General features: G+C 43.4%; 1 protein-coding gene across 2 annotated transcripts in view; it reads right to left on the reverse strand.

Annotated features, from left to right (window-relative positions):
* Nucleotides 1–24,208, reverse strand: part of RLF (RLF zinc finger) — a 100,535-nt gene that overhangs the window by 38,048 nt on the left and 38,279 nt on the right. Inside the window, exons 6-7 of one of the 2 annotated variants that reach the window (XM_038377486.2) lie at nucleotides 23,626–23,828; nucleotides 10,572–10,708 (exon numbers count right to left, since the gene is read on the reverse strand). In XM_038377486.2, the coding sequence (XP_038233414.2) occupies nucleotides 10,572–10,708; nucleotides 23,626–23,828 (340 nt within the window). Of the gene's footprint in view, nucleotides 1–10,571; nucleotides 10,709–23,625; nucleotides 23,829–24,208 lie in introns of those variants that run through there. The other variant, XM_043506237.1, reaches the window with a different exon arrangement.

Below are 24,208 nucleotides of genomic sequence, written 5' to 3' on the forward strand. Positions count from 1 at the left end.
GTGCCTTGGCCTTTCTAATTTTGTCCGTACATACTTGTGTTATTTGTTTATATTCATCCTTTGTAATATGACCGAGTTTCCACTTTTTGTAGAAAGAAAAGGAGTACTTGTGGCACCTTAGAGACTAACAAATTTATTAGAACATAAGCTTTCGTGAGCTACAGCTCACTTCATCGGATACATCCGATGAAGTGAGCTGTAGCTCACGAAAGCTTATGCTCTAATAAATTTGTTAGTCTCTAAGGTGCCACAAGTACTCCTTTTCTTTTTGTCAATATAGACTAACAGCTGCTACTCTGAAACCTGTCACATTTTGTAGGACTCTTTTTTGATTTTTAGATCATTGAAGATCTCCTGCTTAAACCAGGGTGGTCTCTTGCCACACTTCCTATCTTTCTTACTCAGTGGGATAGTTTGCTCTTGTGCCCTTAATAATGTCTCTTTGAAAAACTGCCAACTGTCTTCAATTGTTTTTCGCCTTAGACTTGCTTCCCATTGGATTTTAACTACCAACTCCGCGAGTTTGCTAAAGTCTGCCTTCTTGAAATCCATTATCTTTATTTTGCTTTCTCCCTCCTACCATTCTTTAGAAACATGAACGCTATCATTTCATGATCACTTTCACCCAAGCTGCCTTCCACTTTCAAATTCTCAACCAGTTCTTCCCTATTTCTCAAAATGAAATCTGGAACAGCGTCTCCTCTAGTAGCTTTCTCCTCCTTCTGTAATAAAAAATGGTCTCAATACATTCCAAGAACTTGTTGGATAATCTGTGCCTTGCTCTGTTGTTTTCCCAACAGATGACTGAGTAGCTGAAGTCCCCCATCACCACCAAGTCCTGTGCTTTGGATGATTTTGAAAGTTGTTTAAAAAAAGCCTCATCCACTTTTTCTTCCCGGTTAGGTGGTCTGTAGTAGACCCTACCATGACATCACTCTTGTTTTTTACCCCTTTTATCCCTACCTAGAGACTTTCAACAAGTCTGTCTCCTATTTCCATCTCAACCTCCGTCCAAATGTATACTATAATATATAAGGCAACAGTTCCTCCCTTTTCCCCCAGCCTGTCCATCCTGAGCAAGCTGTACCCTTCTATATCAATATTCCAGTCATGCATATTATCCCAACAGATCTCTGTGATGCCAGCTATGTCACAGTTGTGTTTATTTATTCCCCATAATTCTTGCATTAGTATACAGACATCTAAGATACTGATTTGATTCCCCCACCCCCAGTTCTATCTTGTCTCTGATTTATCCCTGCTATAACAGCCCAAGCTCCCCCCAAATTCTGAACCTTCTCCCAGGTCTCCATGTTCTTGCTTACCTGTGGGCTTTGGTCACCTGCCCCCTTTGAGCCTAGTTTAAATCCCTCCTTACTAGGTTAGATAGTTTGTCTTCAAAGATGCCCTTCCCTTTCCTCAATTAGCAGTCCTCCTTCCTGGAGCAGCATCCCATTGTCAAGGAAGCTGAAGCCCTCCTGGTGACACCATCTTTGCAGCTAGACATTCACCTCCAGGATGCATCAGTCTCTGCCCGAGCCCCTACCCTTGATTGGAAAGATCAAAGAGACCATCATCTGAGCTCCCAACTCCTTCACCCTTACTCCCAGAGCCCTGTTGTCACTTTTGATCTGCTGAGGATCATACCTCGCAGTATCATTAGTGCCCACATGGATGAGTAGCATGAGGTAGTAGTCAGAGGGCCGGATGATCCTTGACAATCCCTCCATAATGTGCCACAGATGGGCCCCTGACAGGCAGCATACCTCCTGGGATGCCATGTCAGGGCGACAGATGGGTGCCTCCGTCCCCCTCAGAAGCGAGTCACCACCACCACTACCCTATGTTTACTCCGGGGAGCGGTGGCTGCGATTCTCCCAGCCTTCGGGGTATATGGCTTCTCTTCCTTCACCTTTGAGGGTGATTTCTCATCGCTCATTGCCAGGGTGGGTGGAGTACTGTCTGCTGCCAGAAATTACCAGCTGCCAGCGTCCTCCCTGTGACTGAGCCATATCATCCTTCCCGGGTGACGTGACAGCAATCCTCTGTAGCTGGATAGCTTCCTCAGCCTTGGATGTCTCCATATGAATTCTCTCAAGGAATTCCTCATGGGCACTGATGATCCTCAGCCTAGCCACCTCCTCCTGTAGCTCTCCCACCTGCTTCCTGAGAGATTCCACCAGCAGGCACCTTTCACACTGGATGGTCCCTCCAACCTGGCTTTCCGTGAGCAGGTAATGCAGGCCACAGTCTCTGCAAATTCACACCAGGATCTGGATAGACGCATCCATGGTTAGGTTGTCTGTCTGGACACAGGAGGAGGACAAATGAGCAGCATTGGCACTGGCAATGCAGACCTTCCTAACAATAGCGACATTATTGCAACTCCCTCCTACAAACTCCCCTGTTGGCGGTCCCGTTTGCTAGCTCCACTTGGTCGCTTAACCTCTGGCTCTTAAGGCCTTCTTTCTTAGGTCAGCCGTACCCCCTCGTTAATCACATAGAGGGAGGGCGATCGCAAGGCTGACTGAGGCTTGCCCCAGTAATTGAATGCAACTCCTGACTGTGATTTGGGGGCTGAGCTGAATTCTGTTTACTATGTTGGAAAGAGCCACAAACCTGTGCAGGGGAAAGTAGGCGCTTGTTGTCACTGATTCAAGATTAAAAGAACCCATCTGAAGAAGTGGTGTTTTTTTACCCATGAAAGTTTATGCCCAAATAAATCTGTTAGTCTTTAAGGTGCCACCGGACTCCTTGTTGTTTTTGCGGATACAGACTAACACGGCTACCCCCTGATACTTAATTCAAGATGGTCCCTCTGAACACAAGTTTTGCACAGGGGTCAAAGTGGATTTTTGTATGTTCAGTTGTAGGTCCAATCTGAGGAATAGGTCTATAGCATCGGAAGGTACCCAAGACATCAGTTCCAGGGAGTGGCCTTTCAGCAACCAGTTGTCAAGGTAAGGGAATACTAAGATACCTTTTCTGCAGACCATCAAAAAGACTGTTAGGGCAGATGATAAGCTGAAAGGGAACACTCAGTATTTAAAGTGGTCCTGGCCAACAATGAAATGGAGGAATTGTTTGTGGGATGGATGTACAGCAATGTGGAAATACGCATCTTGAAGGTTGAGGGCTGAGAACCAATGGAATTATTGCTGCAAGTATCACCATTTTGAATTTCTGTGCCTTCACACAGGTGTCGAGTAGCCTCAAGTGAAGGCTGGGTCTCCAACCTCTACTCTTTTTGGTATCGGGAAGTACCTCGAATAAAAACCCTTCCCTCTGTGCTGCATTCTATAGCTCCCAAATGTAAGAGTGTGTATTTCTTGATGAAGCACGTTTTCGTGAGAGAGTTCCCTGAAGAGGGACGGGAAAGAGGGGTTAATTGGTGGAAGTGAAGTAAAGTGGATGGTGTAACCTGTGGAGATAATCTCCAAAACCCACTTGTCACTAATGACCGACTCCCAGGCTTGCCTGAAGCAGTGACAGTGGTCGCCGAAAGGAGGAAAACTGGTAAATCAGTGCAGCTGAAGAGGATGAGGATGGCAGGTCAAACCCTCGACCAACCCATCAAAATTGCTGCTTGGAGATGGATAGGTGCGATAGGAGGATAGGAGGCTGAGAAGAAGATGGTGTCCTTCTCTGAAATCTCTGTCTTCTGGGAGATAAGGAATTGGAGGAGGTGGGATCTCTGGTCTGTTTCACACTTGCTGAGTTTTCTCTTGTAGGTCAGAGTTTAGATATCAAGAAAACACAAGGTCACTCTAGAGACTTTCAATGTTTGCAGAGACTCGTCTGTGCTATTTGCGAGCAACTTTGACCCATCCTCTACTGTACTCAGAGAAGGTCCTCTACTGTATTCTGGACCTCCTTTGGGAATCCAGAGAGCTAAAGCCAGGAGGCTCTCATCATCTCTGCTTCAGCAACTGAACAGGCAGCAGTATCAGTGGCATCAAGGGAGGCTTGTAGGGCTGTCCTGGCAAGTAGTTGGCCCTCCCCAACAACTGCCTGGAGCTCTTCCCTGTTTTCTGTCAGTAGATCTTCAAACAAGGCCAGCTTGGTGTAGTTCACATGGTTGTACTTTGATGGCAAAGCCTGATAACTGGCAATTCTAAATTGTAGGGAGGCCAAGGAGTAAGAGACTTTCTTCCTAGTTGATCCAGGCACTTGTTGCCTTTGTTGTGAGGTGTGGATTTAGCATGGTGCTGTCTACCACGTTCATTCACTGCACCCACTACCAAGGAATTAGGTGAGGGATGGGAAAATAGAAATTCTCAATACTTCGCTAGGATTTAATACTTATCTGCTCTTTTGCATGTAGGCAGAATAGAAGCTGGGGTGTGCCACATGATCTTTGTTGGATTTACAAGAACCTCAGAGTGAAAAATGTTGAGGAGCTTACAATAAGGCTCTGTAATTTCCTTGAGGAGAATTTATAGGGAGTCTGCGACTCTCTTGACCAGGTCCTGGAAATGTTTAAAATCATCCACCAGGAGATTACTCTTGGGAAAATTCTGTGCCAAAAAATTAAAAATTCTGCAAAATTCTGCATATTTTATTTGTCAAAACAACACAATATCATCATGCTAGTTTCAATTATTTTGGTAATTTATTTCAAAATCATCTGTCAGCAGGTATGTCTGTAACAATACAGAGCACAAAAAAAAAGATTCTGGTTAATTTTTTTTGGACAAACAGATTCCTTACTAGGCATATTAATTCAGAACTTTGTGCATTTCATTTAAACTATAACACAGAACTGTATTTCCTGCACCTATCAAAAGCAGTGCAAAAGCTTGAGGGGAGTCAGGGTAACAGAGGAGCTGAGGGAGAGGGAAGGAGCTAAGGAGTGAACCTAGAGGGTGCTGGGTGTAAGGCTTTTTGGGGGGGGGGGGGTATTGTTAGGGTGTTGGGAAGCCTCCCCCATGCAGACCCTGGCTGACCCCAAGCCTCTTGCTTCAGTCAGGCATGTCTGCCCGTCCCCACACCTCTCATCCCCATGCATCTCTGCAGCCCCACTTCCCCAACCCAATACTCAACTCTATCACCCCACTAGCTTCTGAGCCCATGCTCCAGTGTGTGTTCCCCCCGCACTAGCCATTTTAAACCCCAGTCTGTGACCCCCAGCAGCCCTGTGTGCTCCACTCTATCATAACCTGGCTTCACGGGCAGGGTGCTGTGATGAACCGCTACTCCTGGGGGAATTCTGCAGCACTGGGCACAGAATTTTCTATTTTCCCACATAAAATACATTTTGCCTAAGAAGTGCTGCAGTTCTACCTTTTTCCCATCAGAGGCTGCTGTAGCACTTGAACAGCCAGCCTGAACGTAGCTGGCTGTTCTGGCACCACAGACGCCTCTGGTAGGCAAAAGGCGGAACTGCAGCTCTTAAGCAAAATGTTTTTTTTTCGGGAAAATACAAAATTATGTGAGAGATGAATTCTGCACGTCCGCAGATGTGCAGAATTCCCCCAGGAGTAGAAGATGAAGAGATGTTGCCATAGGGGAAATCCCTTCATCAGCTCTAGCCTCCCTTGTCTTGAAGCATCCAGTCTCTGGAGGGAGTAGGTGAAGCTGGTTGCTCCTCTCTATGGTGGTGGGCACTTTATGTTCTGGATATTATTGGCAATAAGCTGCCCAGGGAGGAGGTGCATACGTTATAGGAGGTAGCACCCATGAGTGCTCATACCAGCAAGGGGTTGGTGGTAATCGTGGGCCACAAACAGTTGATCCTTCAGAGGAGGGTTCTGGGAAGGGACCTCCGTAGGAGAGCCCAGAACTGACACTTGAATCCTCTTCCTCACGTTCTCTCAGGAAAGATGGGGCACCTGGAGACATCCAAGGCAAAAGGTGATTGGTACAAAGGATGAAGCCTGCACTGAGGGAGTTATGGCTAAGGCGGCTAAGGGTTCCACAGGCTTTGGGCGCTTAGAGGGAAGCCTAGTTGCTGATAGCACAAAAATGTGGTTGGAGTCCAAGTGGGCTTCTTTGGTACCGAGGAAGCATAGGAAGAGTTCTTCTTGCTGCCTTGATCTGATAAGGTTATTAATGGTCTCTCCTGGCTTGTGGCTTTCCTGCCTTGTGGTCTAACCACACCCTGGGTACCTTAGGAAGAGGGAGCTTCAACAACAACTGATTGAGGAGCCAGTGGTGCCAGGTTACCTGAGGAAACTGATGTTCTTGGCTTTTTAGAAGTAGGATCTCTACCAGGTGAAACCAGAGAACGTTCTTTTGAGGGCTTATGAGAGGAGTCCTGTCTCTTCCTCTTAGATGCCACGGAACTGTAGAGCTCTGAGGGAGCAGACTTGCAGGAGGACTGACATACAGGGAGGGTCCCTTTGGCCTGGGTCAGAGGCCAGATGTAGAGTGCTCTCCATCATGAGGAGGTGAAGCTTTATCTCTCCATTTTTTTCTAGCTCTTGATTTCAGTGGAAGAGAAAAGTTGCAATTCTGACCAACGTGCAATTCCACAAGGCAACAGAAACTGTGTGAGTATCTGTTACTGACCAGGATCACCTCCCAGCAAGACAAACAGCGCTTAAAGCCAGGAGAACTAGGCATTACACAGTAAGAAGCAATAGTAAATAATATCTAATAAGTAATAAGTAAAAAAGTAATAAGCCACCAGGACCAGATGGTATTCACCAAAGAGTTCTGAAGGAACTCAATGTGAAATTGCAGGACTACTAACTGTAGTCTGTAATCTATCATTCAAATCAGCTTCTGTACCAAACAACAGGAGGAAGCTAATGTGACGCCAATTTTTAAAATGGCTCTAGAGGTGACCCCAGCAATTACAGGCTGGTAAGCTGGACTTCAGTATTGGGCAAACTGGCTGAAACTACAGTAAAGAACAAAATTATCAGACACATAGATTAACAGGATTTGTTGGGGAATACTCAACATGGTTTTTGTAAAGGGAAATCATGCCTCACCAATCTACTAGAATTCTTTGAGGGGGTCAACAAGCACGTGGACAAGGGGAATCCAGTGGCTATAGTGTATTCAGATTTTCAGAAAGCTTTTGACAAAGTCCCTCACCAAAGGCTCTTAACCAAAGTAAGTTGTGGGATAAGAGGGAAGGTTCTCTCATGGATTGGTAACTGGTTAAAAGACAGGAAACAAATGCTAGGAAATAAATGGTCAGTTTTCAGAATGGAGAGAGGTAAATAGTGATGTCCCCCAGGGGTCTGTTCTGGGACCAGTCCTATTTAACATATTCATAAATGATCTGGAAAAAGGGGTAAATAGTGAGGTGGCAAAATTTGTAGATGATATAAAACTACTCAAGACAGTTAAGTCCCAGGAAGACTGCGCAGAGCTACAAATGGATCTCTCAAAACTGGGTGACTGGGCAACAGAATGGCAGATGAAATTCAATGTTGATAAATGCCAAGTAATGCACAATGGAAAACATAATCCCAACTATATATATACAATGATGGGGTCTAAATTAGCTGTTACCACTCAAGAAAGAGATATTGGAGTCACTGCGGATAATTCTCTGAAAACATCCACTCAATGTGCAGCAGCAATCAAAAAAGCAAACAGAATGTTGGGAATCATTAAGAAAGGAATAGATAGTAAGACAGAAAATATCATATTGCCTCTATATAAATCCATGGTATGCCCCCATCTTGAATGCTGCTTATAGATGTGGTTGCCCCATCTCAGAAAAGATATATTGGAATTGGAAAAGGTTCAGGAAAGGGCAACAAAAATGATTAGGGGTATGGAACGGCTGCTGTATGAGGAGAGATTAATTAAACTGGGACTTTTCAGCTTGAAAAAGAGATGACTAAGGGGGGATATGATAGAGGTCTGTAAAATCATGACTGGTGTGGAGAAAGTAAATAAGGAAGTGTTATTTACTCCTTCTCATAACAAAAGAACTACGGGCCACCAAATGAAATTACTAGACAGTAGGTTTAAACAAACAAAAGGAAGTATTTTTTCACCCAATGCAGAGTCAACCTGTGGAACTCCTTGCCAGAGGATGTTATGAAGGTCAAGACTATAACAGGGTTTAAAAAAAGAAGTAGATAAATTCATGGAAGATAGGTCCATCAGTGGCTATTAGCCAGGATGGGCAAGGATGGTGTCCCTAGCCTCTGTTTGCTAGAAGCTGGGAATGAGTGACAGGGAATGGATCAGTTGATGATTACCTATTCTGTTCATTCCCTCTGGGGCACTTGGCATAGGCCACTGTTGGAAGACAGGCTGCTGGGCTGGATGGACCTTTGGTCTGACCCAGTATGGCCATTCTTATGTAGAGAAAATGAAAAGATGCCCAATGCAGAATTTTGCAGAAATTAATGTGCTCTCAGAATTTCTTCCCCCATCCACAGAAATGGGTTGCAGAGATACTGGCCACCACTAGGGGCTGCTGAACCCGGTAGAGCCCAGCTCACAAATAGAAGACAAGTCCGGGGGAGGGAACTGCAGGGTTCCCAGCACGCCCTGAAGGAAGGAGGAAGTGGTGTGCAGGAAACTCCATTCAAGCCTAGGACCCAGCATCAGGTTATTTCTCCCTCTGGATCCCAGGGCTCTGGGAGGAAGAGGGTGTGAGTGGCTGGGCTGGGGTGGGGGAGCGGCATGGCTGGGTTCTGGGGAAAGGGGGTGAGAGTGTCTGGTGGCCCTGCAGCTTGCGTCTGGGAGGGAAAGTGGTTGAGTGACTGGCCCCCTAGCTGGGCTCTAGGGGGAGAGGAGGCCGAGAAACAAACCGGGTTGTTGTAGGGGTTTCTTTCATTCTATTCCTGGGGGAAATTTTGTGTGTGTGTGTGTGTGTGTGTGTAAATAAAATTACCAAAATAATTGAAACTGGTATAATTATAGAGTGTTATTTTGACAAATAAAATGTGCAGAATTTTGCAATATTGTGTACAAAATTTTTATTTTTTGACGCAGAATTCTCCCAGGAGTAAGCTTTAATCTATAGAAAACTAACGCTAACACTACCATTACTATCATTATGAGAGAAAAATAGAGTTAAGGAAATCTCAACAGGACAACTGCGAGAGCTCCATCTCAGGCTGAGGCAGCTGAGAAGCAACTGAGAGCAGTTCACTGGTGCAATGTTATATGAAACAGCTGGGGGCACGAGACTGACTAACATGCATGCGTAGGCCGAACAGACACTACTATGAGATATCTCCAATCAAAGGCACACGGGGCACTAGAGCACCTAGAATGGAGCACCCAGAAGGATACTACTCAAAGAAAGAACTACAAGCTGTTATGGCTGACTCCACAATCCTCACTCCCATATTGTTATTCCGCATGGTTATCAGACATCTCTACCCCAATTCCTTCTTATAGTCGTTTTGGGATTTTACTGTAACCAGACCATTATTGCTCAGATCCTCATTCACATCAAGGCTCTGCCAATGTGCTATTAGCTAGAGAGATGTAAAGTATTTAAGAAAAATAGACTGTTTGAATGAATATGAGAACCACTTTAAGAAAATCCCAGCACTTCCTGTCATCTATCCAAACAGATCAGACTTTGAACAGAGATATGCTACACCTTAGCCAAGGTTTCTGGACCACAGCTATGGTTTTATTCAGCAAGAGTCTGAGCAGCTTCTCTGCACTGCTTCTGCCCCATTCCCATTGAGTTATGTAAGGGTGCACTTCCACCTGAAATAGACATGCAGATCTGATGTTTGGATTGGGAGAGTATTTTTGAATCACTGTTCAGTTAAGAACGCCTAGTCCCAGCACTCTGGGGATTGTAATGCTTTCCAAATTTTCATCAATGGGAATGTAAAGAGGTCACCTGAAAGAAAAAGAGGTTTCTTACAATAACTGAGTTCTTCAGGGGTATTGCCCCTGCACATTCCCTCTACCCAACCCACTTTCACTTGTTCCCTAAAGACGTATCTATCTACCTTTTGCTCTGTGGTTCAATGAAAGAAACTGAAGTACTTGAGTTACATGCCTCTTATAACCTTGGTCCCTAAATGTTCAGTGCCAAGACCACGTACCTGTGCAGCTTATCCAATATTTCTGTGATCCTAAGATGCTGGTCATGAATCCCAATAGTATGAATGTGCGGAAGCAACAATCCCAAGAACTCCAGTTAGTTACCCATAGATAACCTCTTTTTCACAGAACATATATTTTTATGAACTGCACCAATTTAATTCTTGTTAGTGGCTCAGCTACTTGCCTTTTTATTGCCTCTAGAATTCTCAAATGAATGTGATCAAATTCTGGAGATTTAATTTCTCAAGAGGTACCATTATCTCTTTTTCGATACCTATCTGACAATGCTTCACCCTAACAGATTAAAAAAAGTGTGATTTCAGATAGGTCACTTTATCTTTCCTTAACACAATGATGAACAGTTTGCATATACTGTAGAAAAGCTAATTTAACATCCGGTTTTAGTCTAGTCATCACCTTCTATATTTTTTATATGAAAAAGTAGCATTTAAAATTCATGGTAAACTGTTTGTTGCACTTTTCATAAACCATACATGAGAAGAAAAAAATATATATATATTTATACATACATATATATATATATATGTATGTATGTGTGTGTGTGTGTGTGTGTTACTTACCAAGAGCAATACACGGTTGCAGTTTGAAGTTGCTGGGTAAGGTATGTTGTACAAAGAATAAACGCAGTGTTATCTTGCCCCTCAGATTCCAAATTACATATGATCTCTAGTACTTCTTTGCAATCCACTTTTGCAATCTAACAAAAACAATGTTATCATGTCAAAAAGAACAATGTAGAGTTTCTTCAGGGATTTTTTTTTTTGCAAAATCTTCTAAATGATGCAAGTTAACAGACTGTATTTAACATTAGTTAATTTTTCTACTTGCAAATATTCCTAGTTTCTTTTAGACATGTGAAATTCAAGGTTTAGGGAAAACCAGGAATAACTACTCCTGGAGTAAGCCAGTCTCATAACCTCTTTCTTCCTCTCTTAGACTCATAGACTAAGGTCAAAAGGGATCATTATGATTGTCTAGTCTAACCTCCTGCACAATGCAGGCCAAAAAAATCTTACCCACCCACTCCTGTAACAAACCTCTAACCTATGTCTGAGCTACTGAAGTCCTCAAATCGTAGTTTAAAGACTTTGAGGTGCAGAGAATCCTCCAGCAAGTGACCCGTGCCCCAGGTTGCAGAGGAAGGCGAAAAACCTCCAGGGCCTCTGACAATCTGCCCTGGAGGAAAATTTCTTCCCAACCCCAAATATGGCAATCAGCTAAACCCTGAGCATGTGGGCAAGACTCACCAGCCAGACACCCAGGAAAGAATTCTCTGTAGTAACTCAGATCCCACACCATCTAACATCCCATCCAGGTCATATCTACCGCTAATAGTTGAACATCAATTAATTGCCAAAATTAGGCTATCCCATCATATCATCCCTTCCATAAATTTATCAAGCTTAGTCTTGAAGCCACACGTGTGTTTTGTCCCCACTGCTTCCCTTGGAAGGCTGTTCCAGAATTTTACTCCTCTGATGGTTAAAAACCTTTGTCTAATTTCAAGTATAAACTTCCTTTATATCCATTTGTTCTTGTGTCCACATTGGTACTGAGCTTAAATAATTCTTCTCCCTCCGTGGTATTTATCCCTCCAATATATTTATAGAAAGCAATCATATCTCCCCTCAGCCTTCCTTTGGTTAGGCTAAACCAGCCAAGCTCTTTGCGTCTCCTTTCATAAGACAGGTTTTCCATTCCTCGGATCATCCTAGTAGCCCTTCTCGGTACCTGTTCCAGTTTGAATCATCTTTCTTAAACATGGGACACCAGAACTGCACACAATATTCCATATGAGGTCTCACCAGTGCCTTGTATAATGGTACTAACACCTCCTTATGTCTACTGGAAATACCTCACCTGATGCATCCCAAAACCGCATTAGCTTTTTTAATGGCCATGTTTTATGTTCTTTTATGTTCTCCAATAGTCCTCTGTTTATCCTTCCTCTTATTTCCTGATATTTTAATTCTCTTTAATAGATTTTGGCAAGATGCCCTTTGTTGCGCTACTGCCAATGGGTTTAAGCTAAAGTACCACTTCAGTTGTGCACCAGATATGCCAAACCCACAGGAAAAAAAATACAAAAATTGGGCTTGTTTTTGGCTTAATTGGCTTGTGAGTGGCTTGTTCGCTAGTTTTTGGCTTATAGCTTGTTGCTCTTTTTTTTTTTTTTTTTTTTTTTTTAAGATCGGTTCCCGGCAAGCAGGGGCAAGAAAGGGAGAGAGTGTCAGGGGTGCACAGTGGGCCTACAACAGTCCCAGTCTGCATGCTGGGGGGATCTAGTCACAAAGAGTGTTGGGGTTCTTAGGGACTGGCTTGTTTTTGCCTTGTTTTGAAATGGAATTTGCTTGATTTTTGGCTTATTGTGAAAGTCGGGGTGCTTATTTACCGTGTGAAAGTTGGCAACTGTGTTGTGTACATTTCTTTAATTTTACTGTGTACCGGGATTAGATTAAAAAAAACAATACCACCCTATTTAAGAGCTATCAACAATCTAGGTAGTCAGATGTTTCAAATGTTTAAAAATGAGCACTAGTGAAATAGCTTCAATACTGCCTATTAATCACCAATATTAGCCTTCTGCCACAAACATTACAGAATCATAGAAATGCAGGACTGGAGGGGACATGGAGAGGTCATCTAGTCCTGTCCCCTGCAGTCAAGGCAGGACTCCGTAATAACTAGATCTTTCCTGACAAGTGTTTATCTAATCTGTTCTTAAATAACTCCAATGATAGAGATTCCACAACCTCCCTAAGCAATTTGTTCCACTGCTTAACTACCTTGATAGTTAGGGATTTTTTCTGATGTCCAACCTAAACTTCTTTCACTGCAATTTAAGACCATTGCATCTTGTTTTATCCTCAGAGGTTAACGCGAACAATTTTTCTCCCTCTTCCTTGTAACAATCTTTTATGTACTTGAAAAATGTTATGTCCCCCCTCAGACTTCTATTTGCCAGACTAAAGAAACGCAGGTTTTTCAATCTTTCCTCATAGGTCATGTTTCCCAGACCTTTAATCATTTTTGTTGCTCTTCTCCTACTTTTCCACCTCTTTTCTGAAATGTGGCACTCAGAAGTGGATACAATACTCCAGTTGAGGCTTTATCAGTGCAGAGTAGAACGGAAAAATAACTTCTTGTGCCCTGCTTACAACACTCCTGTGGATACTTCCCAGAATGAAGTCTACTTTTTCCCCCACCCCCCAACACTGTTACACTTTGACTCATTCAGCTTGTGATCTCATTACTGATCTGGATGATGGAATGGATTGCACCCTCAGCAAGTTTGCGGATGACACTAAGATGGGTGGAAGAGGTAGATACGCTGCAGGGTAGGGATAGGGTCCAGAGTGACCCAGACAAATTGGAGGATTGAGCCAAAAGAAATCGGATGAGGTTCAACGAGGACAAGTGCAGAGTCCTGCACTTAGGAAGGAAGAATCCCATGCACTGCTACAGGCTGGGGACCGACTGGCTAAGCAGCAGTTCTGCAGAAAAGGACCTTGGGATTACAGTGGACGAGAAGCTGGATGAGTCAATAGTGTGCCCTTGTTGCCAAGAAGGCAAATGGCATATTGGGCTGCATTAGTAGGAGCATTGCCAGGAGATCAAGGGAAGTGATTATTCCCCTCTAGATGTGGCCTCACCAGTGCCAAATAGAGTACTCTGCCCAGTTTTGGGCCCCCCACTACAGAAAGGATGTGCATCAATTGGAGAGAGTCCAGTGGAGGGCAATGGAAATTATTAGGGGGCTAGGGCACATGATTTACGAGGAGAGGCTGAGGGAAATGGGGTTATTTAGTCTGCAGAAGAGAAGAGTGAGGGGGGGATTTGATAACAGCCTTCAACTACCTGAAGGGGGTTCCAAAGAGGATGGAGTTAGGCTGTTCTCAGTGGTAGCAGATGACAGAACAAGGAGTGATGATCTCACGTTGCAGTGGGGGAGGTCTAGGCTGGATATTAGGAAAAACTATTTCACTAGGAAGGTGGTGAAGCACTGGAATGGGTTACCTAAGGAGGTGGTGGAATCTCCATCCTTAGAGGTTTTTAAGGCACTGTTTGACAAAGCCCTGGCTGGGATGATTTAGTTGGAGTTGGTCCTGCTTGGAGCAGGGGGGTTGGACTAGATGAGTTCCTGAGGTCTCTTCCAACCCTAATCTTCTATGATTCTATAATCCACTATATTGCCCAGATCCCTTTTCACAGTGATTTCCCATTTTGTATGTGTGCAATTGACTGTCCTTCCTGAGTGGAGTACTTTGCATTAGTCCTTATTGAATTTCACCCTATTTGCTTCAGATGATTTCTCCAGTTTGTCCAGATCATTCTGAATTGTAATCCTATCCTCCAAAGCATTTGCAACTGCTCCCCACTTGATAGCGTCTGTAAACTTTATAAATGTACTCCCTATGCCATTATCTAAATCTGTGATGAAGATACTGACCAGAACTGAACGCAGCTCCAATCCCTGTGGGATCCCACTCAATATACCCCTTCCAGCTTGACTGTGAACCATTATGAAGATGAATGGGGTAATTTAGGGCTATTTTTTCTCTGCAGACTTGGAAAGACATAACCACTTGGTTCAAATTACAGGATTTCTTCATAACCATAAGGACTAGCAACTTAAGAAGTGACTAAAACTTAACTGTGGGATTCCATTTTTTTGTATCACAATGAAACTGCACACTATTAGCAAAGATATTCTTCCCAATCACCAGTACTGCAAAGTCAACCCAAATTTTGTGAATCAATGCTGCATTCTTTCTACCTTGTGAGTAATCACTAGAAATAAACATTCTCTGGAATAAATTATGCCCTCTGACATCTTTGAAAAACACAGTTGTGCAGGTGTCCATGACAGGAACAATTCAATTGATAACTGAAGATGGAACAGAATCCAGCTCCATCTCTCTAGCAGTAAAGTTTTTATTTGTCACTAAAGTAAAAAATACACACCAACAAATCAGTAAGGGATCATTTTTACTACAAAGTAGTGCTGGTATGGTATACCTCCAAATATCTCTTCAGTCTGACCCACAATTATTAACCCAACTTAATAATTGCTTAATTTAGTGATTTGAGCGTGAGACTTAATACATGCAAGGATTTGTGGAACTGTTTGTACAGAACACTGTAGAACAAACAATATACCACAAACAACCTACCACAATCCTAACTCTGCCCCAGTAGAAATGCCAGCCTGCTAGCACACCCTTCCCCCAACATGAGCAATTTACATTTTCAAAAACTTGCAGTCTCAACTGGATGAGAATTACAGTGGTGACTGTGATCATTTGTATTAACAGGGAAGCAGTTATTGAATTAGATATTCACATATAACTTCTAATGCAAGATGCTTTTTGTTTCCATTCTGACCCAAATTCTCTCTCTCTTGCAGGCACTTTATTCCACTCAGGGCTTTAAAAAAAAAAAAAAAAAAAAAGTACTTGTGGCACCTTAGAGACTAACAAATTTATTTGAGCGTAAACTTTCGTGAGCTACAGCTCACTTCATCGGACGCTTGCAGTGGAAAATACAGTGGGGAGATTTTATATACACAGAGAACGTGAAACAATGGGTGTTACCATACACACTGTAACGAGAGTGATCAGGTAAGGTGAGCTATTACCAGCAGGAGAGAGGGGGGAAAAAAAAGAACAAAAACAAAAAAAAACAAAAACAAACACCTTTTTTAGTGATAATCAAGGTGGGCCATTTCCAGCAGTTGACAAGAAACAGTGAGGAACGGGGGGGTGGGAGGGGGAATAAATATGGGGAAATCGTTTTACTTTGTGTAATGACACATCCACTCCCAGTCTTTAGTCAAGCCTAATTTAATGGTGTCCAGTTACATGGAAGTAAGGATCTTCCTGAAAGTAGTAGTACATTATAAAGTTTACACCAGGAGTGTTTCCCAAAGTAGGGGGAGCTAGAAGGACTAGGCAACAGTATATGGAAGATGTACAAATTAATACAGGCAAGCTTTTAACAACAAATGGAAGGAGTGAAAAAGGAGGTTAAATTCCTTCTCCTCCCCTCCACCCCCCTCCGAGTTCAGGGAGCACTGCCCTGTGATTTGGCTCAACTGTTGCTCCTTCCAGGGCTTCCTCAGGAGGACAGACCCATAAGGAACACAATGAGAATGGGAAGGGGATTGAAGGAAGAGACAACTGTCTTGTGGTTAAAGCAGCTGAGTACCATCTTGGAGAACTGGATTCTATCCCTGCCTGTGCCATAGATTTGCTATGTGATGCTGATGCAACCAAAGCCTTGTCGACACTACAAATTCTTTCCTGGTATATTTATCTCAAAAGAGCCCCCAATGTAGATTAAGTATTTGTCAATAGGAATTTTTCAGCCTGGATCGTACCACCAACTCTGCAAATATTATCTATGCTGACAGAAGCTATGTCTACACCGGGGTTTTTGCAGTCATAGCTATGTCAGCAAGGGGTGTGTGTGTTTTTTTCACACCCCTGACCGTCATAGCTATGCCAACATATCTTTGTAGTATAGACCAGGCTCAAACTTTTCACAGGGGGTCATTAATGGTCCCTCTCACTATCAGGATGGCCGAGTTGAGACTGGGGGTCTGATTTATGTAAATGGTGAATGCGTGCGCACGCACGCACACACACACCTGCAACTGAAGTCAATGGAAACTGTGCTTTATATGTTCAACGTACTATCAATAGGAAAAAGTAGACTTAAGGTTGCTTGATGGTATATTGTCCCCTTACAAAGCACTGAGTTGAGGGGGAAAATAAATCAAGTAAGCAAGCAATCTTTTGATAACCAGGAAATACAGAGTTAAGACTAAAAGAAAAGGAGTACTTGTGGCATCTTAGAGACTAACAAATTTAACGAAAATATATAAAATATAACAAAAGCTTATGCTCAAATAAACATGTTAGTCTCTAAGGTGCCACAAGTACTTTTCTTTTTGCGGATACAGACTAACACGGCTGCTACTCTGAAACCAGAGTTAAGACTGGCCATGCAAAATTAACTCTCCTCTTCTTCAGCAGTGCCCCAATATGCTCTAACACCAGACATACCTTTACCTTGCCAGCCCCAGTTATTGAAATGTACAAGGAAGAGCCTCCTTTTACAACCCATTCATTCTCATCCACAGGATTCCATCTAACACTATTAAAGGTCAAACAACAAAAAAGGTTGCATACATCACCTTCCCTCTACCCTCTTTGAGAAATGCCTCAGTTTCCACATAGCACATTCTCACAGTGGCCTTTGGCACAGTAAGATTCAGGAGGTTCCAGATCCTGGCATAAACTCTCACACTTAGCCCACTCCCAGGAAAGCAGGGCTTTGGAGCGGAGCCTGAAGCAGCTCTGGAGCAGTGGAGTTGCAGGTTTTTGCCTGGAGCTGGAGCGGAGCCGGAGCACAGCTCCAAAGCCCTGCAGGAAAGAATATTAAGCATGTACAATTTAAGAACCACTTCACAGTCTTTTACAACTCCCTTACACTCATTACACAACTCCCTTACAATCTCACTTTCACTTAACTAGCATTAAACAATTAGAATACTTTCATATTCCACCTCACTGCTGACAATATCCTTTACCGTAACAGCACTGTGCCCTGCTATTGACATAACCTACAAAATTCTGAATAGAAATAATTGTATACTGCAGGTACACGTTTACTGCTTCCCTTTCCTCACGCAAATGAGGGTGGAAAACATAGATCGCATATAAATCACAGCCCTGTCTCACACCTCAGAGTAATCTACACATCCTCCTACCAGAAACACACCTTTACCAAACAGGCTCAACTACTGCCTGCACCATTTAGTGTACACTTAAACATACTGACTGCAGCTGGAGTATCCAAACAATTACCATTGGCTACTGCCACCTCCAGGGGATCAGAGGGAAGGTGGCAAGGGCATCCTTTACCCCTCTTCTCCTTTTTGTCCTTTAATGGTGTTAGATGAAATCTATGGGTCAGAGTGAATGGGTTGTAAGAGAAGGTGAAGAGCTTGCCCATTTCAGCAACTGTGGAGTCAGCAGAGTAAAGGTATGCATGGTTGGCCACATAACATTAACTGGGCATTTCCTAGTTTTCAGAAGCTTGAGATTTGCTCAACTATGTTTTGCAAGGAGACGACATATCAAACCACCTTAACTCTACATTAATGTAGGTTTTTTTGCCCATTTCCCTATTTTTTTTTTTAACAGGAAAAAGATACATTGTTGTAGGAGTTAGTAGTCATTTAAGGCATTTGTAAGCATCATGCCTGTAATTAACATACCTGAGCCAATCATCCTCTCCACTCCCCCATCCCCAGCTGCACCCCATCAGCCCTGCTTCAGCACATCTCCCAAGCCATGCCCATAGCCCATTTAATGCATTTCCCCTTCCAACCCTGGCTACCTCCCCATTACCGTACTGATGCCTCCCCACCACAAGCAGGGAAGACATCTCCCTGAAGCCCTCACCCCCTGGTATACAAACATTTCCATCACCATTAATTCCCCCTTTTGTAACACAACTCATTGTGTTGCCAACTTCACATAGCAGAAAGTCATCAGAGAAACCCTGAAAAGTCACTAGATGTTGCTATGTAACCTACATGAGGGAACGTTTCAGACAGAGGCAATAAGAAATGTCCATCTCATATGAGGGGAATCTCTCTCCTCTCAATGAGCCAGGGGCACCCAGGGCTACGTCCAAGTGAGGGAGTCTCTCCCCGGGGCCAGGGAGAGTGTGTGGGGGGTGGGGGGGCAGGGTCCATGACAGGGAGTCCCGGGGAGTGGGGGTGGGAGGAATGGGAAGGCAATACTCACTGGAATACCACAGTACCCGTGAGGCGCCAGTTCTCCCAGGGTTTGGGAGGCAGTGGCTGAAACTCCATCTCCGCTGTGCACACCTGACCAAGCTGCCCTCATCCAGACTCCTCCCTCCCAACCTGATCATAGCCTTGCCAAGCCTCATGGGTAGAGCCAAACTGTTCATCAGCTGGTGTGTGCGGCGACTCCAGGACAGGATATGTCTGCAGAACAACGACTCTGGATGCTGCTGCACAGGCCTCCCCTAGCTTGGCAGGTTTGCGGTCTCCAGTCTGGACACCATCTCCTTCTCTTCCTCCCCCTGCCACCACTCCCCAGGGCTGAGGGCTGCCAGCAAGATCGTTTAGTAAGAAAAGCGTGGAATGGATTTTATTATGATTTTCTGACTATACAAACTGGCGACTTCTTTCTCTGAATATCACTGTAATCGGCAGTGAAAGTCATTAGATTTGTGGCTGGTTGCTTTGAACTTACTTCCTTGCTAGGGAAACCAAAAAGTCACTAAATCAAGTGACAAAAATTGCTACTTTGGCAACAATGGTGGCTTGGGTGCACTGGCAGAGCTGAAGGGTGTCAAGCCTCCTTACTTGAGCCAACAACCTCTCTCGCCTCCCCTACCACTTATCCCCATTTATCTTCCTTCCCATAACCCCTTCCACTCTCCCACCTGCTCCCCCACTCCTCCTCCTCTCCCAGGAAGCATTCACATATCTAACCCCCTGCCAAATATTTTGATTACATTCCCTCACAAAAGAAACTGCCACCCATGACTCAAATTTTAGCATCTCCAGCCACTCAATTTAAAACTCGTTTTGTTTCAAGTGGGGGTTTGTGATTTACTTATCCTAAATTATGTTAATTGAATGGTAACTTCATAGCAAACACAAGGTGGTCTGTGATTAATTCAATGATCAGTACCTCTCTGTTTAACAGCAAGAGGCAGCAGAAGAAAACTTATGGGGGGGAAGGAGGGGGGAGACCTGTAATTCGGGAACTCCTCAGTCAAATGACCCCAAATATGGATCACTAATGCTAACCTGTGGCCTCATGAAGGGCACCAAATTTCAAAACAGTCAGATTAACCATTAGGATTTTAGAGCATTTACAAGAGTAGAGCTTTAAAGCATCTAAAATGGCAGAAATGGAAACCCTCTAGTTATGTTTCTGTATTGGCACAGCCACATTAAGAAAACATGCATTCTCAGTTTGGGTCCCCCAAAGATTTAGTGATTGCCATGCACTACCTTGGATAAAACTCAGACAGACCCACATCACATCAATAGTTTGATTTTTAGCTCTCCACAAAAACCCTAAATGGCTTTCCCCCCAGGCTTCTCTGGAATCCCTGGCTCAAATGACTCAAAATTTGGGCCACATAAATAACCTTACCCTGCACCCTTCTGAGGCGCACCAAATTTCAAAGAAATCCAACTTACCATGTGGATTTTAGAGAACTTAGTCACAAGCAACCTTAATTCTGGCATTTCCCGAGTGCTTGTCTATGCAACCTTAATGTTCTTTTAACAGTTTTTGAGGTGTAATTTCCTAGATTTTTAAAAATGCAAACCAAAAAACATACGTGATATTTTGTGGCATCCAACAGATACCCACATGGGTCATCAGCTGGACTGGAACCTTTGGATCCATCAAACATACCTCCATCATCTGAAATACTGGAGTAACTGACAGAAGTTGTAGGCTATCCTCTACGTGAGCCAGCATGAGAGAGGAATGGGACACTTTGCCTGTGAGTTTCACAGGAATTTACTAACAGTAGTCTAATGGAGGAATGGTGAGACTCAGGAATATTGTGATCCATTCCAGGCTCTTGAGGAGTGTTCTCAAGTGGGCACAGTCCCATTCCCCTCAAGTGTGACCCCTCTTGCCTCCTCCCCTCTTACTTGGTTGTCTCAAACTTGTCTCATCCCCTCTGTGGCTCCTTGTCCCAGTCTTATCCCCAGTCTCCACTGCTCAAGCTTCGCTGGTCCCAGTCTGCTTTTCCCATCCCATCCCAGTCTCTCCCCATCAATCCTGGCTTCCAGTTGCCCAACCCCACCCATGTTTGCAGTCCCCATTGGCTCCCAGTCCCAATCTACCTCCCACAAGCTCCTCAAACTTCAGTCCCTGCTACCCCATGGCTTCTTGTCCCAATCTCTTTGCCCAATTGCAACCTGGCCATCACCTCAAGTGGAGACATGTCTCTCTCCCTCTTGATTGGATTTTTTTCCAGGCTGCACTTTCTTGCCTACACTGAGAATTCCCCAGTAGGTCAGACTGCCTAAGCAGGCTTGCTTTGTTTTCTCCTCAGAGGCTATAAACAGTGTAATTGCCCATAGGTAAAAATTACCACACTGCCCTTTCTAAGCAAGCACATTTATTCTTAAAGTGAAATCATTACAAAAAAAACATTAAAACGATTTAAAAAAACACTACACATGTTAATAAGCTTATCTGAGATCATCCCAATTCCAACAAGGGCTCTGACAGGTGATCTGTTCTTCAAACTCTATCAAGAGGTTTTTTTTGTGGTCACAAGTTCATAGCAGCTGCTAGCTTAGAACAAACATCCCAATGAATAGGTCAAGTTCTTCCAATGCTTCCCCCAAAGGAGTGGGATTTCTCTTAGACAGAATGTCCTGTCCATTTGGTGGATCAGAAAGTAGGCCCTCAGTCCATTTAAACTCAGGCTATTAAAGAGGATTTCCCAATAGTCTGTTGGTTCTCTGGATACTCCAGTTTGAACAAGTACATCCAAGCCTCTCCAGGTATTGGTTGCTCTCTGGAGTATTACAACCTGAATGAATTTGCCTAGTCATCCTCCCCTGTTCTTAGCTCCTGAGGGATGTGGTTCCCCCCCGCCATGGAATTAGTTACTGAATTAAGTTTATTGTGGTCCAGGGATTGTAAGATTTGTCCGGAATATTGCAGGAAATTACCAAATCTGTTACACCAGTCTCCCCACCACCCCCAGTCTCCTTGTCTCAATCTAATGCTCCACTAAAGGTTGGGCTCTTACCCACTCTGCATGTAAATCAAATGGTTCCTTCTTTCGTGCTGCCTGGGCCCAACAAGGAGTGTGGCTGCATGTGTCATTGGCAGAACAGAACGGGGGCGGGGGGTGGGTGGGAAGGCTGCCTGTCTTAGTTCAGGTGCTTGAATTTGAACCATGCATGGCCCCACAATAGTCTCAGTTGCAGCAGCAGGGAAAGTCCTGCTCAACCTCAGGTTGCAGCATGCCCACAGCAGATGGGATCTTTGGGGAATTTAGTGGCATGTAAAATTACTACATCTTTCAAAGGCTTATAACTTTGCCAAACTTCGACAGATTTTCACAGAGATTGTAGAATGCACATCCTTGAGACAAAGTTCAAATCCCTGCTCCAAAGTATGGAGGCTCTAGAGTTTGTCAAAGAAGAAACTGACAATTGTGGGGTTTTTTGTTTTGTTTTTTTTTATATAAACACAGACAAAACATTTTTTCCCTAACCCAGTTCTCAGAAATAGCTGAAATTCTTGGCTGAAATTTTCCAAAAATATTCAGAGCATGAGGGAGACACATGGCATGGAAATTTCAACCTAAATAGTTAAAAGTTTAGCAAAATTATAAGCAACTGAACAGGATCTAAAAATGAGACTTGTCAGGCAAACTTAGTCGACTATGCTACCAGCCCTGCCTATAATACTTGTGGGACAAGTGTGCCCAAGAAATAGAGAGCAAGAGAGCCTCCTGAGCAGTTTTGGAAAGAAGGCATATAAGTAGCTGTACATGTATGCACAACATCTTTCTAAATAAGCATCTGAAGAAACCACATCCCCTGCTCCTGCTAATACCAGTTCTTTGCATCACTCTTCGCCACCTTGGCTCATCATCTTGATTCAAAGTAATTGGCTCTGTGCAGCTCAGCTGTCCAGTTAACTCCCAGGCAAAGTACTGTGACTATGTTTAACAGATTTGCTAACATACAAAACACCATATTTTCAAATAATGTGTTTGCTCTTAATTTTTTCCCCCTGAACTGAGCAAAGAGACCTTAATTAGGGCCTATTCCCTTGCAGCTGGGAAGTGCAAACATCTGAGTTATTCAGCCATATTTCATTTTAAACAATGGCAAGTCCTGCTCACTCTCTCTCCTTCTCCCACCCCCCAAAAAATATTGCTTAAGAGATTTTGCTCAAACTCCCCCCCACCACAAAGTCTCATTCAAGTTGACACCAAGCATTTAAGATTTCAGCCCAACCAGTGAATTCAATAAAAAACAACAAGTGGGGTTATAGTGGCAACAGTTTTCCAACCTTGATTACAATGTTCACTATTAGCACAGTTGTTACTACACTGAAAAAGAAAAAGATGTTTTAATCAAAGTAGTTGGAATGGGTCATAAAGGTTCAGGCCAGTAGACACTAGCGGAGTTTGCAAATGGCTCCCCAGCCCTCCTTTTCTACATTAGTTTTCACTCTGTTAAAACAGTCATTTTATTCCTTTGCATCAGAAGAGTACAGAGTCACAGTGCATAGGGCAGCTGAAGGGAAGACTTTAGATTTATACTTGAGGCATACGAGGATCTAGCACACTCCAACCTTTTTGCATGATGTATAAGCCCACATTAATAGACTGTATATAATGCATATGTGTATCTGTAGCAATAACATTAAATGCACTTTCATACTACTGCCTGAAGTCTTTATATTTTAGTTTTTCTTTAAAAACTCTATAACCTTAGCATTAGCCAAATTGATTTAGAAATGCACTTGATAGAAACTTCACACATTAATAGGAGATATGATTACTAACCTCTTTAATAGAGTCTTCATTAGGCAGCATAGAGCACAAACATGTGATGTAGGCTTGGAGAAAAGATGATACATTTGAAATTTCTGGAGAATCTACACACAATTTTGACAAGAAAGTAGCTTGTGGAATGCAGTTTGACTTCATCAGGTGTTTTACTCGCATCTGCAGAAAGGAAGGCCCTTCTCGTGTAACCAATTTATTGACTAGGAAAAGAAAAAAACCTTTGAGAATACACCAAATTTACAATTGGCACTTAGTTGTCTCATTGCATTCACACCATTTTGATTTTGTAAGAAACATGCTGAGGTCTGGTCAATGTTTAGATAAGAGATATGAAACCCTTGTTGCAATAGAAATGGACAGTAATGAATAAGCAGTGGTGTTCTTTCATACAAATTAGCACACTAGAAGTGCACCTGTGTAGCAATAAGGGAATGCTATGCTACAAAAGTAGTGCTAGTATATTAGTAAGGGATGATACCCTCTTTGGCTCAATAGACACATCACAGCACAGCATTAGGAGACACGGACAGCAATGGCACTACTCAGATCTTAAAGTACTTTTCATACGATTAGAAATATT

The sequence above is a fragment of the Dermochelys coriacea genome, chromosome 19, assembly GCF_009764565.3.
Source record: "Dermochelys coriacea isolate rDerCor1 chromosome 19, rDerCor1.pri.v4, whole genome shotgun sequence".
Taxonomy (NCBI): domain Eukaryota; kingdom Metazoa; phylum Chordata; order Testudines; family Dermochelyidae; genus Dermochelys; species Dermochelys coriacea.